A 19,244-nucleotide genomic window follows, 5' to 3' on the forward strand; every position below is an offset into this window, starting at 1 on the left:
CGTAATGTTCTTTCTAATAATAGAAAAATTACTGCCACAGGAGAGCAGATGTGACATTGTTTACCGCCAAAAGTAACACCAACACGTAGAGGAGGAAGACATCCCCGTGGAGCAGATCTCAGTATCTTCATCCGAGCCATCTTTTGAGGAGTCGCTCACCGCCTCTATTAGTAGACCGGCGAGTGCTGGTCAGACCAGTAGCACGAGTGCCAGTGCCCCTCCCGAGATTATAGAGATTTTCGATGACGAGGACGAGGATCCTAAGGAGTGTTCTGATGTGGTTGTGATCTCCTCTGACGATGACAGCTGAGTCCTGGGAGCTGCGGTTGTGCCATTTGATAGTTTTTTTTTGTGTTAGCCTAGCCTTTGTGTTAATCTCTCACTTTTGGTCAGACTCACTGAGAGAGTAGGGTGTACATAGTGGACTAGGCTAGTTCGGGTGCCAGTTTAGGGGTTTTCTATATAGACCAGGGCCCGGAGTGTTAGGTTGTACATAGTAGTTTTTTTGAAGGGTTGTATGCTAACTCAGGATATATATATATACACGACAGTACCTGTATGCTTATGCTTGTGTATGTTTAATTAGTTGTCCTTGCAAGTTTTCTTATAAAAGTTTTACCAAAACTCGATAGTACGCTAACCCGATTAAAGGCTTAATAATACATAGTAAAGGTTTCATGTGAACAAGTTGGTGACACTTGATTTCTGGTATGATCATGACTTACTGGGAATCGGGTCGTTACAATAACTCGACTCAGTGTGGGGCTGAGTCTTAGGCGGGGTGAGGTGGGATCAAGTTCAGGGAATATTCGCTCTCTAATAGGATTAAATACAATTTTAGTCCCTAAAATTTAGGCACAAAATTTTATTCGTCTTCAATTATTTTTTTGCATTCAAATTCGTCTTTAAAGTCCAACTTAATTTTAAAATTGTCCTTTTGGACAAAAATACCTTTTCTATCTCTTACCTACCTTTTCACTCCGAAAAGAAAGAATGAAAGAAAGACAAAACAAGGGGAGAGAGAAGCAGGGATGGAGAAGAAAAATTGAAGGGGAAGGAAAGAGAAACGCTGTCGATGAGCCAAATCCTCTAGTGAAGATGAAGACAAAGACAGAGGATTATGACTGCTCCAGTTATTCTCCGCATCTTCACCGATTAATAATTCCTCCATCAAAACTCGAATGCCGTCACTATTACCGTTAGATCTACCGTCGCACTCCGATGGACTTTTAGGAAGGACTTGGTTGAAGTTGAGGACTGGGGAAACAAGTCCATTGTAGCGATCAAAGAAAATGCTGTCAGCGGCCTTTTGAAATGCTATGAACTCAAAATCCATGTCATCGTTTTTGAGATGGTCTTAGTGGTTGTCGTTTGGGTAAAGATCCGTGTCTTTTCAAGGAAGAGGGTAGTGCTCTCTTGTAACTTGATCAACGATGTGTGCAAGTTTGTGAGAAGAGTAAGTGCTTTCCTATTGAATTGCTCTTATTGCATCTGTTCGGCGATGCCTGAACCAGAGTTGGAGTCTACACACAAGCTCTGTCTTTAGCCTTTCGTTGTTGTGCTCTATGTCTCTAGTAATGATTTTTGTTGTTACTTGTTGCTGATTCTTTTTCATCCACTGTTAGTTATTTTTGTACAAAAAAAAGGTTGTCACTTGTTGCATGTTGTTTAGTAATGATTTTTGTTGTTACTTGTTGCTGATTTTTCTTCTGTGCAAGGGTAGACGAATTCGAATGCAAAAAAAGATCAGGAATGAATAAATTTTTTGGCCAAAACCTTAGGGACCAAATCATATTTACCCTATTATATATATATGTAGTATATGTAAAATAATGAATAATATTGTATTATTCTTAAAATTTTTTACTTTATTTTATGTTATATATGTGATGATGGTTACATAAATTTTAAAATTTAATTTTATTTGTTGATTTTAATAATTATAGGGGCGGGTAGAGGAGGGGTAGGTACTCGCAGAGACGAGTTAGGGTTTAATTTTTTACTGTCTATGGTAGAAGCAGGACGGGTTCTATGCGGGCTATTATAAGGCAGGGCGTGGTCGGATAGGGCAAAAATTCATCCCTACCACCCCGTTGCCACCCCTATATATGACCCATTTAAACTTAAGGATACTCCCGGATCGAATCAGATCGGATCGGATATGACCAAAATCTCAATTTGATCCGCCTAAACTCATCGAATCAGATCAAATTCTATATCCGCAAAACAAAAAATATATTAAAAAATTTATTTTTATAAAAAAAGTCAGTTAAACTCATTTTTTCACTTTAATAAATTTTTTCATTCTTTTAAATATATTTATTCTTAAAATAATATTATTAAATTAACTTTTTTTAAATAACAAAAATAAAATAATATAATATATATGAATAATAATTATTAATTGAATTAAAATATAAATACAACATATATATTATTAATTTATTTATTATCATGGCGCGGATCCGCAAATATAATATGATATATGCGATCCGGTTAGAGTATGGATCGAATCCGATCCGATAATCTTGCAGGTCAAATTATATATGTAAATTGTAGATTAGATACAGATAAATACTATAGATTTGTGGATATGATTTGATCCGTGAAAATCTCTATTTAAACTTGATAACTATTTCTTTTTTTTTTTGGTGAGATGCTATTATGAGAAGATTTAATTTGCTATTATTTTCTATCGCGATAAGAAGTTATTTGCGATGATATTCATACGTTGGTGTAATATTTTGCATTGTGAAGGGAATATAAATATGATGGTCAAACCGGGCTAATCTGGCTCCTTTGGGTTCATCCCACATAAATTCACGGGATAAATGGGATAGTCTATTTAAGTCTGTTTTATTCAATAGGCCATAATATTTTAGTCCGGATTATTTATGGTCAACTCGATGAATTAAATGGCTTGACCCATCTATTATTTTATTTATTTTTTTAAAAAATATTTTGACAAAAAAAATATTATTTTTATTTCAAAAATCTTAAACAAAACCATGTTTTTTAGTTTGATAGGTCAAATTTTCGGGTCGAATTATGAAAAATATTAAAAAAAGTGCTATTTATTTTTTTAAAAATGCAAAAAAATTTAAATGAGCCGGCTGTTTAGCATGCAAATTTGCCTGTTTAATTCGTTATTTTTTTTAATTAATCAGTCTCATCCTAATCCAAAATTTAAATAAATTTAATTTTGGAGATAAACCAGCCCGTTTAAATTAGTAAACAGGCTGACTCAATAAATTTAATTTGTTTTAACTACTTTAATTATAAATATGTTATCTTCAAAAAATCTGTAAATTTTCAAAATTTAAAATATCTTAAATAATGCATCAATGCTTAAAAATCAAATTCTGAGAGCATACAAATATTCCAAATTTGGTACTCTTCAAACTTTTGTTATTATAAGAGAACTTTCTGAATAAAATTATTAAAAAACTAATTTAATAATTTTTAAAGTATAGAGAGAATAGTATTTTTTATAATTTTTTTATGATTTTTTACTATTCCTACTTTATTAGTGTAATATTTGTAATTATGAAAAAAATCAAATGATTCACTTGTGGTCTTCCAAATATCGGTCAGCACATCAATTTTTAAAATAAAAATCTATTTCAATAATCAACTTCCTTAAGTTTTTTCATTAGCAAATAATTGACAAACCATAGAAAATATTCCATAGTTAACCTAATAATGGTGCGAGAGCCCAAATTGACACTACAGGATAATATAAATTTACCCAAAGAGTCCCAGGTTATATAGTTATATACCATTATATGCTGCAATACCTAGGAGATAATCGTTTGTCTTAATTTTAAAAATTAAATTTATTTGTCCATTTTTAATGTAATGAACATCATAACAATAAAAAATTAATTTTAAAAAAATTATCATTTCAAAAATTATTTTAAAATAAATAGGTCTATGACAAATAAATTTTTAACTAATTTAACCTCAAAATGATATCATTTTATTGGAGTAAATAGAGATAAATAGATTTATATCCAATTTGACAGTAACAACATAATATTTAACGTGTCAGCTCATCATCCAAATGTACCACACATTTGAACAATTTTCGTTACGAGCTAATAGTAGAAATGACAAAGAGATCGCATTATTCTGTTGCATTAAAGGACAAGAATCAAATTAAACTCTTTTTATGTCAAGGAACATTTTGTCTTTTGAAGTAATTGTCAGAAACTGAATTAGACAGTATTTACTCATCATGTTTATATTCTTAGAGATTTTTCTATTAATTTAGATATTTGTTAGTAAATTAAAGAATTTTGTATTACATATATATTTTGATTATTGATTCTCAAATGTAAATTAAATTTTGTACTACATATTGATTTTGAATACCAATTCTCAAATATAAATTGGACTAAAAATCATCTAAAATATAGTTAAAACAATAAAATATTTTATACTTCAGTCTATCTAACAATAAAACATTTTGTACTATTATATTATTATTATTTGAAATAAATTTTAATTTTTTTATTTAATAATTGAATAATTATTAGGTAATATATAAAATATATAATAAGGATACGAGGGTTTTGAATAGAAATCTCAAATAAAAACTCTTGATTAGAAGATAATCTATTTTACCATTTTGCATTGATTAATTTCATATTTAGTTATTTATTATTATCACGTGTATTTAATTTATAAAAAATAACAGACACGTTAGATTTGATTAATATACCAGTATTGATAATGAATAAATAAAATATTATTTAGTATTTAATATTTTTATATTATTTAATTTTATTTGCTTTGATATGCTTATGTGTATTTTTTGTTATTTGTATGTGCTGTGTTTAACTTTTTATAACAAATTTTTTGGATCTGTCAATGAGGATTAAAGAAGAGATTGAGAACGTGAAGCTGATCTTGCCTTCTTAAGCCTTTTTTTTTTTTTGCACACAAATGAAATGGTGGTTTGTTTTAAGTCTCTCATTTTATTTTTAGGTGTAAAAAATAAAACAATTTTCGAGAAGAAAAAAAATGCCTGGTATAGTTTGTTGTTTTAATAGGTGAAATATAAAATAACTACGTAATATATATAAGAATACCAATAACATCTAATACTCAATCATAACGATATATTGAAATTGAAATATTAGACGAATGCGAAAAAAATATAGCCTCAAAATTTATTAATAAACTTGCAGAGTTGCATTACAATGAAATTAAACTCTAAAGTTATTAGACTCTATGGTGGTGATTTATGTGATCTTTAACAAAAAAAGATTATATGAAACGAAGAACTCTTGGTATTGTTGGTGTTGTATCACTGATTGAATTTGGACTACTGCAAATATCATGGTCAGGATTTATTTTGTTGGAGGAGGTCCATGTGGACTTCGCAATGGTGGTGTTTTGTTATTGATTGGATTCGGACCAGCTGGAACATTATGATCGAGACCTACATTTTCTGAAAAAGAATATTTTGTAGGAGGAGGTCCACGTGGACTTCGCAATGGTGGTGTTTTGTTATTGATTGGATTCGGACCAGCTGGAACATTATGATCGAGACCTATATTTTCTGAAAAAGAATATTTTGTAGGAGGAGGTCCACGTGGACTTCGCAATGGTGGTGTTTTGTTATTGATTGGATTCGGACGAGATGGAACATTATGATTGAGACCTACATTTTCTAAAAAAGAATATTTTGTAGGAGGAGGTCCACGTGGACTTCGCAATGGTGGTGTTTTGTTATTGATTGGATTCGGACCAGCTGGAACATTATGATCGAGACCTACATTTTTTGAAAAAGAATATTTTGTAGGAGGAGGTCCACGTGGACTTCGCAATGGTGGTGTTTTATTATTGATTGGATTCGGACCAGCTGGAACATTATGATCGAGACTTACATTTTCTAAAAAGGAATATTTTGTAGGAGGAGGTTCACGTGGACTTCGCAATGGTGGTATTTTGTTATTGATTGGATTCGGACCAGCTAGAACATTATGATCGAGACCTACTTTACAATTATTAATTTTAGTAGCATCTGTAGTTTTGTAAACAAGTGAAAAGAGAAAGAAGGAAACAATGATATGGAACAAAAGTTTAGTGAATTCCATTTTTCAAATTGATGTGATAGTAATGTTTGAATCATCTACTTATATAGTAAAAGCATAACACCTTGTTAAGGTTTTTTTTTTGGTGATAGGAAGATAATAAAATTTAAATATTCATAGTCAATTTTTAATATTCGTAAAAAATAAAAATTATTAATTAATGAGCTATATGACCCATTTAATAGGGTTATAGGGTGCTAATATGACTTGGTCTAATTTGCTATTATTTTACAATGTGAAAAGAAGTTAATAAATGTGAAAGGATTATAAATTTGCAATCTTGGCAAATTCTTTAGATTTTCAAATTTTAAAATATTATAAATGCATTAATGTTTAAAATAAAAATTTGAGAGCATACAAACATTTTCAAATTTGATAGTTTTCAACCTTTTATTATTATAAAAACTTTTTGACCAAAATTATTAAAAAAGAACAATTTAACACTAATTTTTAGAGTGTCTACTAACTTGATCTCTGTCTATTTTTCAGAATGATAACACAGTCTCTCAAGATAAAAACGATTCATTTTAGTTCTTGTCCTCTAGTTCTATGACACAATGCAGTTTCTGTAAGTAGTGTTTTTCCATCAATTTTGAATAGAAAATACTGACGTATCAAGTTTAGAAATGGATATGGACCTAATTGTCTCTGAATTTAAATTAGTTAGGGGTTTATTTGTCCTTATTCTTTAAACAAGATCCCTTTCAAATTATTTTTTTATTCATTATATTAATATTCTTTTTTAATAAATTATTGAATATATGGTATAATAAGTACAAATTAACTAATACATTATTCAAATTTAAAAATATCATTTATTATAAAACTAAATAGATAATTCTCAAATATAATTTTTAAATATATAAATAATAAAGATTAAAATACGTTTAATTCATTAATAATAATAATAATCCTATGATATACTATTAGTATTATGATCTAAATAAATTTCACAATAAAATAAAAATTAATGAACATATTATTTGATATATAGTAAAACTTTTTTGAGTAATAAATAATTTAATTTTTTTTCTCTTTAAACTAAATTAATAATTCTGTTTGATATCTTTGTACTAAAATACACAAATATACTATGAATATGCTACTAATATTAATACTAAATAAAATAAAACATAATATATGAAGACCATAAAATAAAACATATATATATATATTATGAAGATCATTTATAAACTCAACAAACTCAAAGTATCAATAATATTATTAATCTATTAATAATACATATTCTCATAAGGTTACAAATCGATAAAGATTTATCAATATAAGAATAATATGGATTAACTAAAATTTTATGTATACTAAAATTCAATTAAATTTATATATATTTTAATCAAATATTATTAATATATTATATATATATATATATATATATATATATATATATATATATATATATATATATATATATATATATATATATATATATATATATTATTTCATTTATTATTAGTAGCCTATTTATAATGTATTTTAGTGCAAATATATCAAATAGAATTATTAATTTAATTTAAAGAGATAAAAATATTAAATTTATTATTACTCAAAAAAATTTATTATATATCAAATAATGTGTTCATTGATTTTTATTTTATTGTGAAAATTTTCTAGATCATAATACTAATCTCATAGGGTTATTATTATTAATGTATTAACCAAATTTTAATATTTATTATTTATATATATTTAAAAATTATATTTGCAAATTATTTATTTAGTTTCATAATAAATGATATTTTTAAATTTAAATAATTTATTAATTAGTTTGAACTTATTATACCATATATTCAATAATTTATTGAAAAAGAATATTAGTATAATGAATAAAAAAATTTTAAAAAGATATTATTTAAAGAATAGAGACTAATAAATCTCTAACCAATTTGAATTTAAAAATAATTAGGCCTTTGTCTATTTTTGAACTTGACATGTCAGTGTTTTTTCTACAAGGATCGTGTTGTGTCACGAAAATAGAAAATAGAGACTGAAGTAGATTATTTTAATTTTAAGAGATCGCATTGTCATTTTAAGAAATAGACAGAAACTGAATTGGTAATTAACTCCTAATTTTTATCAAAAAAGAATAACTAACATTTAATTTTAAAGAGACAATATTATTTTTTATCATCAGTCAATGCATTTTAATACTAGGAATTTTCAAATTTCAAAATATCATTGGTCAAGGCATCAATTTTTAAAACAAAAAATTGGAAGTATTTAAGATAATTTTGACTGAAAAAATATTATGAGGAGAATTACTATAAAGTTAACTACTATAATTAATTAATTAATTAATATTATCATTCGTATATCCAATATACATGGCATCAGAGACGGATCCAGAAATAATATTATGGGGGCCAATAACGCATATAATATTAAAAATTATGTAAAAAAATTATATAATATAAGATGTATTACAAAAATATTTTGATAGAGAATATATTTTAAAGTAAAAAAAATATGTGTATACTTTTTACTAACGAAGTGGTCGATTTTTCGTATCATAAAATTCACCGATAATGGAATTTGTGTCAAATTTTTTAGTAATTTTCTTTTCAATATAATTAAAAGACAATTAACAAGAAATTCATCTTTTATTTTGTTTCTAAGTTATTTTTCACAATATTCATAGTTGAAAAATATTTCTTATTTGTAGCAGTTGAAACAGAGAGAATTAATATCAAATGAATAAAAAAAGACGGCCACAAGAAGAAAAAGAATTCACTTAATGAGATTTGAAAATTTTTATTTAATTAAAAAATATTAGTAATAATATCTTTTTCAGATTTCTTTAATATTGTTACTTACTTTTTAGATATTAAAAATTATTAATATTTAAATTAGACTGAATTTTTATTTATATTAGACTAAATACTAAATAATTTTTAAAAAAAAATTAAATTATACATAATAACTTATTACAATTAAAAAAAAGTTGGGGGGGGCCGAGGCCGCCACTCGCCCCCCTTATGTCCGTCCCTGCATGGCATGTGTGTCAATTAATTATTTGGATAATTACTATAAATTTAAATACTACTACTAAAAAAATACTTTGTTCCAAAAATGTTAAGAAAGAATGAACCATTTAAATTATATTTAAAAAAAATTCAAAATTAAGTAAATATTAAAAATAGATATAATACTATCCTAAAATACATACTAAAATTGCATTTGTTAGTTTGGTTTTAAAGGAATTTGAATGGGAAGGGAAAGACTTTGAAGATTTAAACTGTATTCATAAATTTTATTATTCGGAAGATAAGGAGTTGGAAAGTTTTTATTTATTATTATTATTTTTATTAAACAACGGAACAAAAACATCTAAGAGAAAAATCAAATTACGCTGTCACTATTTTAGAAAATATATACAGGTGAATTTGAATTGACTTTTGAAAAAAATATTTATTTTTTTATTTTTTAAAAAAGTTTTTTTAACAGATAAAAATTATTTTATATTTAAATAAATTTTTTAAAAAGATTTTTAAATATTAAAAATATCTTTTATTTTTATTTTTTTAAAAATAAGGTATTATTATTTTTTTAAAAAATAAATAATTTATTTTTTTAATAAAACTATTCTTTTAAAAGATGTATTTAAATAAATTTTAAATTAAATAAAAGTATTTTATTTTAAAAAAATACTTTTTTTTACTGAAAAATCTATCCAAATTGAAAAAAAGTATTTTTCAACTGAACATGCAAAGAAACTAATAGATTGAAAGTTTGTATTAATTATTCAAACTTCTCATTTTTTATTTTTTTAAATCGAAAATTTCATGAGAACTACATATAAATTATCTTTCTTTAACAAATTATTATATTACAATTTAAATTTTAATCTTTAATATTATTACAAAAGATAAAATTATAAAAATATTTATTAAGCTATACAAATTTATTTCTTATTTATTTTAAACTCGTGAACAAGATTTGAGCATACATTTTTTTAGGATATTTTTTGAACAAAAAAGCCCGGTGTATAGAGTGTTATTCAGATAAGCCTCTTTTACTTATAAATTTTATAAGTTGGGTCAAACCCAACAAAAATTACTTTCACCCAACTCAAGCATATTAAACACGTGCATTACTGAATTATTTTCAAAGTGCACTATTCACCATTGTGAATGACTCTTCTTCTTCTTCTTCCTCGATCAAAACCACAACCGTCGAGATTTAAGGCACATTCGAAAACTTTGAAGAAACTTCCAAACTCTTCGCTAACACTCGACGAAATTAACAAGAAAACATCAAAATCTCCATAAAAAAATACCGAAAAAAGAAGAAACATTATTCAAGGAACTGTTTCACTAATCTTTGAGGTTTTTTAGATTTCTCTTTCTGATCTCAAAGGCGAAGCATTATATCATAGTATTTCTCTTTTATTAAGTAGATTCATTATATGTTCTTGGTTTAAAGTAGATATTACTGTTTTAGTGAAACCGTTCAAGTCGGTTATACTGTTTTATGTACTTTTAGTGAATAGTTTAACGTATTTTTTCATGTGTTTTTGTACATATTTGGAAGTGAGTTTGTATACATATAAACTTTGTACTGTATTTCAAGTGAACTCATATTTGGGTGTATATGGTCGATTTTTTGGTGTATATCAATGGAATTCGAATGTGACTAGTGCTTCTAGTAATATTTTGAACTTAAATATCATTTTGAATTCATATAATGTCATGTATAATAAAAAAATACAGGTGTATGTGACTAGTATATATATCAAGAGTATTCAAGTGTAACTGGTGCTGTTGTACTTGTGCTTGAGCTTATAGTGTCATTGTATGCATCTTTGGTTAACTTGAATATCATTTTGAACTCGTATAATATCGTGTAATAAAAAAAATAATAAATGTGTATGTGACTGAATTTGGGTGTATGTAACTGGTATTTGGGTATATATGGCAGTTATTTGAGTGTGTGTGGCTGCTATTTGGGTGTTTATGACTGTTATTTGGCTGGTATTTTTATCTATTAACAATATTTTTTATTCCTTACAGTGAAAATGACAAACAAGAGCCAAGGTGAAAAAAAATACAATGTAAACACACACACATACCTTAGACCAAGTTAATTTTTTCTAGTATAAATATAACTTATTTAAATGACTCTCTTTTTGCTTTGTTTACAACAAACCAAGAATTTGAGATGCTCCACGCAACTATTAAATGAAAAGTTTGAAAAAATGAGCGACGTAAAGAAGGCTATCATTCGAGAATTAGGATTTGGTGGTCTCATGCACATCCCACCGATGAATGTGCCATACAAACTGTTGAAGAAGTTTGCTAATTCTTCTAATTTGGACAAAAATAAATTGGACACAAGGCACGGTTCGTTGAAAATTAAACCCAAAGAAATAGGAGCTGCCCTTGGCCTCAATGCATCAGGTAACTGATTATAGAAAACTATTATACTTGCATTCTTTGTAGTATATTATTCTGATCTCATGTAATCAAAAAATAAATTTAGGTGTATATGACTGTTATTTGGGTGTATTTCGAGTGATTTGGAGTGTAATTGGTTTTCTTTTTTATAAGAGACCTATTTTCCGAAAAAGTGAGTTTTAAAGAACTTTCTGAGGAGAACAAAGAAATTTTTAAAAGGTTTCAGGGGAAAACATTAAAGAATTTGACCGATTAGATGATGGATATCGGTGTTGATAACAATCAAGATCGTCTAATGTTTAAGAGGATATTTATCCTCTATATTCAAATGGCATTCTTGTTGCCAACTACCATGAACAAAGTATCTCTTGTCCACATGGCTCCAATTTTTCGACTGGACAACATAACGGAGTGCAACTAGGGTAGCCATGTCCTCAATTTCATCATCCAAAGCATAACCAATTACCGTTTAAAAAAGAAAAAATTGATTGATGGCTGCCTTTATGCCTTGATGATAGTATATTTTCATCTAACAAAACACACAGACAAGAAAGGAGAAGCAATTTCTGGACTGCCCTGGGTTAGCCATTGAAATAGAGAGCATTTGGTTTCGAGGATCAAAGCAGAATTATGGTCATGTGGTAACTGAACAGAATACCTTCTCTAATTTGGGTGTATTTTATTTATGTAGATGGTGTAAACTAACGTTTCAACGGTTTCAGGGCATCATCAAGATGGCAGAAGTGAAAAAGAAATTAAAGGAAATGAAAGAGAAAGAAAAGAAAGAAAAAAAAAGAAAGAAAAAGACAAAAAAGAAGAAGGTAAGTTCATCCGAGAGTGATTTATCAGAGAGTAAATTTGCTTTTTTCTCTGAGTCTGAGTCTAAACAAGACTCAGAGGAACCAACAAAAACAAGAAAACCACCCACCAGAAAAAAAAGTAAGTAATATTTTTGGGTATATTTTGTCATTTTTAGGGTGTTTTTTGCTAATGATTGTTTGCTCTCCAGAATGGTATCCAGAAAAAGAAAACAGATTGTGGAAGATTCCTCTTCAGAAAGTGAAAGTGAATCCGATGATGAGTAAATTCTAAAATTGTCATTGCATTGCTTTTTTTTTTCTGTTTATTATAAAAATTTGATGTATTAATAGAGTGTTTCTCATTTAATTTCAGAACTGAAGAATCGTCACCAATAATAAAACAAAAATCAAAGAAAAAAATTCAGACTCCACCCGAAAAGCATGCACTGCTTTCGGAAGTATTTTATCGTCAGTTTTGTTGTATTTGTCTGATTCATACTTTTTTATTTCCAAGATGCAATTCAAAAAAAGAAAGTACATTGTTGAGGATTCGTTTTCTGAACAAGAAATTGAATCTTATGATCTGTAAGATACGTTGTAAAGCTATCTTACCCTTTATTATCAAAATTTTATTTGTTAAGATATTCTTTTGCATGTACTGTCAAAACTGATGTAAGAATTGAAGAAATAGAAGAATTTTTTAGAGAATCAAAAAAGAAAAAAATCAATGAAAAGATTGCACAGGGGTATGTTGAATTTGGGTATATATTGCCGATTTTAAGGTGTGTTTGTTGCTGATAATTATTTTTGCTTTCCCAGGATGAAGGAGGCTGGGCTCCCATCGATGGAAGGTCACTATGATTCATCCGAAACGTAAGATCCTTAATTTGATAGAAATTCGAGATCCTGATTTAATTAAATAGTATTTTTACTGAATGATATTTATTCTGTGCTTAGAATGCCAGAGGTGAACTTAGAAAGCGAAAATGATCCTATGTTTCAAACACAAACGGATCAAAGCAACGTAAACAAACCCACGGATAGCATGTAATTTCTGTTTCTAATGCCATTTGCTTAATTCTTTTGTTACAATCTGCTTCTAATTCTATATATATATATATATATATATATATATATATATATATATATATATATTTTTTAGAAAAAAAGCTTTTTAATGTTTTATTCAAGAAAAAAAGGCAGAAAAAAAGAAAAATTTACAACTACGTAAGTTCTCAAAAAACAGAGCCTGTGCTTCTTTTCAATGCTTCAGGTGTATTTTGACATTATTTTGGTGGATTTCAGGTTGGGTCTGAAAGAAGAATAAGTCAGTGACCCAACTCAACAGAAAATGATCATTGTTCAGATGGAGACACATTCACAATCTGAACCACTTGATATGTGAGTTTTACAACTAAGGGAGTTTTCTTAACTTTTTATTTTAAGGAAGTTTTTTAACTTTTTATTTTTGTCTTATTTAGAGTTTCAATTCAAGTATGCATGCCTCCATCGCAGACAACAGCAGCAAGCCCTATGCAAATTGAACCATCCTCTCAAAGTCTCCCCGAGCAAAAAAATTAGCAAAGAAACATTTAAGGGGCCGGGTAAGAAATAATATTCGGGTGTATTTGGTTATTATTTGGGTCTATTTTGTTCTTATTTAGGTATATCTCATATAAATTTAGGTGTAATTGGTTTTATTATAATTTAAATCCTTTTCTCTAACCATACAACACTCCACAACTCTAGCAACCTACTGAAAGCACACCCACAGTGGCAGCAGCTTCTTCTAAAATGTAAGTTCTACACAATATAATTCTCTTTTGATATCATTCATCTATTCTTATTCTTATAATATCTTATATATCAACACACAGTAATCCACCCCCTGAAGCCACTGCTGCATTGATGACGATCGCCAACACATCATCCTATACACCAAAACAATTTTCGGTACCATCATTTAGCCTTGGCTTCACTAATTCGAGTCAGAAAGAAACGCTGACTCAGGAGGGGTGACCGGGATCTGAGAAGGGAAAAAGTCATGAGACACCAATACTAATTAAAGAATTAGAGGAGATGGTGGAGTAAATTGCAAACACTGAGGTTATAACAGCATTGAATTTTGTAGAGGATAAAAGTTCCTCGCTCGAAAAGTAGCCTGCCGACCAATTTTTTAAAAAGTTTGAAAATCCTACAAGGAGGAAGGAATTGTTAGCCGACATGAAAAAAGTGCTACCTTTGGGCCACACATCTAAAGACCTACGAGGATGGAGGTACTAATGAGTATGAGTCAATGTGCATTCTGAATGCCCAACAACCAATGCAATTGCCAAAAGTCTGCTTCGCATCTCTAAAAGCTAGTACATATATCAAAGTTGAGGTAATATTAGAATAAGATTAATGATTTTATTATGAGCTGTAACTGCAATGTTGATTGATGTAATTAATTTGGATTTTTTGTTTTTTTATATTGTCACTGCTATGTGTCTGATTCTGAACAAGCAAAATATTAGAAGATTTGAAGAACAAATTTACTGTCTCTCCCTACTATTGTGGTAAGGTGTATTGAACTCAATTTTGGGTGTATTTATGTAATGTATTGAGTGTATTAAATATTTCTTTCGGTGTTACACAAATATTGCAGAACATGGCTATTGGGAATCATGAGGGCGGCAAGTTCTTACAGCTAAAAACAAAAAAGTCGTTTAACATTTAATACTACAAAATCTTCGTACCTTTTTTGGACCTAAAAAATTGGCATCCCATCCATATATAAGTTTTGGTTTCTAAAACTTCTTATCACAATTATTTGGTTATGTGCCAATTAAACTAAAACACTGTTCAATGTGGCCATACTTCAGATATTTGCACATGTTTGCTACGCGGAGCGTTGGTGGATATGGGTAGCTGATGTTAGAAAGGAAAAATTTTGTATCTTTGACCCGTATCAGAAGACGTGTCCCTCCCCACCTAGAACGAATCTTAATAAATTTGTTGTAAGTTGATTCTGTTGTTTGTATTTTAATATTTGGGTGTAGTTCTATTCAAAATAAGGTGTAGTATGGGATCCTTTGGGAGTAATCAAGTATTAAATTTATTCTTTCTTATATTTTACTTTATTTTTTGTTTTTAGGGTATGTGATTTTCAGAATGAGCGTATATGTCGGGGGACACCTCTCAAGAAAGACGATCTTGAAATTGAACCGCTATACATCAATATTGCAGGCCAAAAATAGAGTATAAATCTTTCTCATTGAAAATTTTGTGTTTTCTCTTGATATTCTATTTTAATTTGCTAATTTATTTTTGGTTTTCAGCTATGATTGTGCGTTTATGTAATGAAATGGCTTGTAATAATCGAGCCTCAAAACATTAAAAAAGGGAAAATATAATTGAGAGAATTGGACACAGGTAAGTGTGTTTAAAAGTATATAACCCTCTATTATTTTACTAAATTAACGGAGTTCAGTAAAAGAATATTCTTTTAAACTGTAGACGGAGGTGGACCACTTTAGAGTTGAATATGCTTTGCAGATTCTGTTTCATGAGATGAATCAAGACAGAGATACAACCATTAAGGAAAGCGAAGCAATAAGATTGTCCAAGCCATCTGTAGTGCTGTTGAGTTCATATTGACAAATAGATTCAGATGATATCGACAGTAATTAGTTTGAGTGTTGTGTAGTCTTGGAATAGTTTGAACACTTTTTGTAAAGTTTGTGAATATTTAATTCAATCTTATTATAAATTGTTTTTGCATAAATAAACTGTCTGTGCTGTATTCAAAAGCTGTCAATTACAGGTTCAAAAGAAATTAAGAAAAACAACACCAAACGTTGCTAATATGCCAAATTACTTTCATAATACACCCAAAAATAACCGGTATACACCCAAATTGAGTGATCACATATTTCCATGAAAAAACCAACCAAGAGTTATGGGAATTCAAAAATTTAAATTCTTAACTTCTTTAGGAATTGAATTGTATATATATTGTAAATTTAAAATAAACAAATATAAACAAGAGACTAATTTCCAATAAAAACAGCAACATCTCAAAAAATATAAAAAAGAAAAATGTCAAAAACAAGAGAATACAGAAATATACCCAAAAAATTCATCAGTACACCAAAATACTGTCACCATACACCCAAAAACCAATCACTTGCTGCTGGATCTCTGAACTGATAATTCATAACATGTCCATGATATTGGCTAAAATTTAGTTTCACCACTGATGCGCTATCAAAAAAGTTCAACTGGAAAAAATAAACTCACATATTAGCAAAACTATTAACAAAAATAAACTCAATTACCCCCTGTTTAAAGAATATCACTTTTACCTCATTTAGAGCTTCTGTTTTCTTTTTCTTTGAGGGATTTACAATCTATTTGTCCAACCTTGAACCTAGTCTATTTTTGGGACGTCCTCTTGTTCCCATTCTTGGAGGGCTCTGAAGCTCGTTAACGGATTCCAAGTTAGCATCTTCGTGAGATAACGAACATGTCCCATTCCTTTTGGCTTTCAGTTCATGCATCTCAACCACGACGTTATCGTAGGAACGGTGCAGAATGGCCATGAGCTCCTCGGATTCTAATGCAAATTCGCATATATTTTGTGAACAAAACACCAATTCATCAAACCTTTTACTTCTTGGCTCCAACAGTAGCTTGACGTGGCTACTCTTGATGTGTGTGTGTCTCCTCTTTACGTTCTTGCTCCATCGTTTCAATATGTATCTCGGTGACACTTTGTTTACTCGTTCAAAGCTTAATACGTTTAGGGCGTGACGGTATAATATCCCTCTTGACTCGAATAATAAGCACTGTCATTTCACTTGGGTTGCTACCGAGTCGTATGTAACCGTAAACTTGTTAAATATTGAGTTGAAAACTTGTTATACAACTTCGTATACCGAATAGTCTAAAGTAGAGTTCATTGATCTCGTGATGCAATTCACCTTCCCTCTGAATTGTGCTTGAACTTCCCTAAACTTCTAGTGAGTGTACACCTATTGAGACTGAGCTTCTATTGAGAATTTTGTTGCACACGGTATGACAGTGTAAAAATCTGCAGCATTTGATTCTCTCTCTCTCTTCTCCCTGCTTCCGAGGCAATTATCGTATTGTTTGACGAATTAGATAAGTGAGCTATTCCGCATAATGAACTTGTTAAAAAAGGCATACATCCTCTCACTCCTTTGTGTGCTTCTCATCCCGACCTAGAAGTGGTGATCGAGATAAATTAAAATCCACATATGACAGTCTTCATAAAGTTCTGCAAAAATACCTAAATCAGAACTATAATATACCCAAAAACATGCAATTTACACATCTACTGTAGATTTTAAAAGACATTACCTGAAAGTCACTTGTTGTCCACAAGTCCATACTTCATAAAAAAATCATCCCAATTTCTATCAAATGTTTCTTTGGTATGAGAGTTCCAAACAACATGGCTCATGTCTTGTTCAATTTCTAGGTGTCTCTTGTAGCCGTTTAATTTGCTTAGAATCTTTTTCATGATGTGCCAAATACACCAATGGTGAATTATTGTGGGCATATAAGCATCAATAGCCCTTTGCATCAATGCGCATTGATCTGTAAGAATCCCTTTGGGAGCATTTCCTCCCATGCAACGAAGCTAACATTCAAATAACCATTTGAATGATTGAATATCTTTATTTTTCATCAAAGCGCATCCTAGAAGTGTTTACTAACCGTGGTGATTCACCCCGATAAAATAACCAAAAGCCATATTATACCTGAAACAGATTACGACAAAACAGAATTAAATTCGTTAAATACACCAAATAATAACTGTCTACACCCAGAAACATCCAATATACACCTCTGCTGCAGATTTATAAAACAACATTAATTCAACATCATAAACCAGAACAGCATATTACCTATTTGTATTATAGGTGGTGTCAAATGAAATAACATCTTCGAAATACTCACAGGCAGCCTTGCTCCTTGCATCCATCCAAAAAGCAAGCTTAATCGATTGATCATCCTCGAGTTTGAGCTCAAAAAAGAAATTATGATTCTTCTCTTTCATTCTTAATAAGTATTTCCCGAGTTCTTTTGTATCCTGTAGTTCTAAAACATTCCGCACTTCTCTCGTGATGTAATTTCTGACGTCTTTTTTGATAAAATTTAACTCGCGAGGACCCCCGGTTGCTGCCACAAATGATTGGTAAGTTTTGCTTGGTCTGATACCGGCTTCCTCGTTATTCTCTATTGTACGACGCACAGACATGCTTAGTTTCCTGTGCTGTTTAAGCATCTCTACTTGATTTGCACAACAAGAAGGTGAATGATGTAACATGACCTTGGAAATGATCAAAACACCAATGTTCTTTAATATGTGTATATAAATTCTTGCGAGACAATTTAATCCTGCTGAGGGGTTTGTCTTTCAGCCGTTAAACGCATCATTAGGTACATTAAGGGAACTAGTAATTATGGTTTATGGTACCCAAAATCTGATGAGTTTTGTGCAGTAGGATTTTGTGATGCAGATTATGCGGGAGATCGGGTGGATAGAAGAAGCACATCAGGCATGTGTTGCTTCCTTGGAAGCTCACTCAATATGTGGTCAAGCAAGAAACAAGCCACAATAGCTCTATCCACTGTCAAAGCTGAATATATCTCTGCCTCTACTTGTTGTTCACAATTAATATGGTTAAAAACACAATTAGAGGATTACAAATTAAAGTTCAATAGTATACCCTTGTTCTGTGACAACATGAGTGCCATAAATATTTCAAAAAATCCTGTTTTGCACTCAAGAACAAAGCACATTGAAATAAATATCATTTCATTAGAGAACATGTGCAAAAGGGAACTATTGATATTCAATTTGTAAAATCCGAAGATCAACTTGCAGATATTTTCACTAAGCCCCTCTGTGAAGACAGATTCTG

At 29.5% G+C, this 19,244-nt stretch overlaps 1 protein-coding gene across 1 annotated transcript; it reads right to left on the reverse strand.

The window, feature by feature from the left end:
* Positions 1-5,354: 5,354 nt before the first annotated feature.
* LOC130957617 (uncharacterized) lies at positions 5,355-6,104 on the reverse strand. Its single transcript, XM_057884467.1, has one exon. It carries the CDS (start codon positions 6,102-6,104, stop codon positions 5,355-5,357), a length of 750 nt encoding a protein of 249 aa, XP_057740450.1.
* Positions 6,105-19,244: the final 13,140 nt, after the last annotated feature.

Source organism: Arachis stenosperma, chromosome 10, assembly GCF_014773155.1.
Source record: "Arachis stenosperma cultivar V10309 chromosome 10, arast.V10309.gnm1.PFL2, whole genome shotgun sequence".
Classification (NCBI taxonomy): Eukaryota; Viridiplantae; Streptophyta; class Magnoliopsida; order Fabales; family Fabaceae; genus Arachis; species Arachis stenosperma.

Excerpts from the sequence above, each read along its gene's own strand:
- LOC130957617 (XM_057884467.1), bottom strand. The coding sequence starts at position 6,104 with ATGGAATTCACTAAACTTTTGTTCCATATCATTGTTTCCTTCTTTCTC.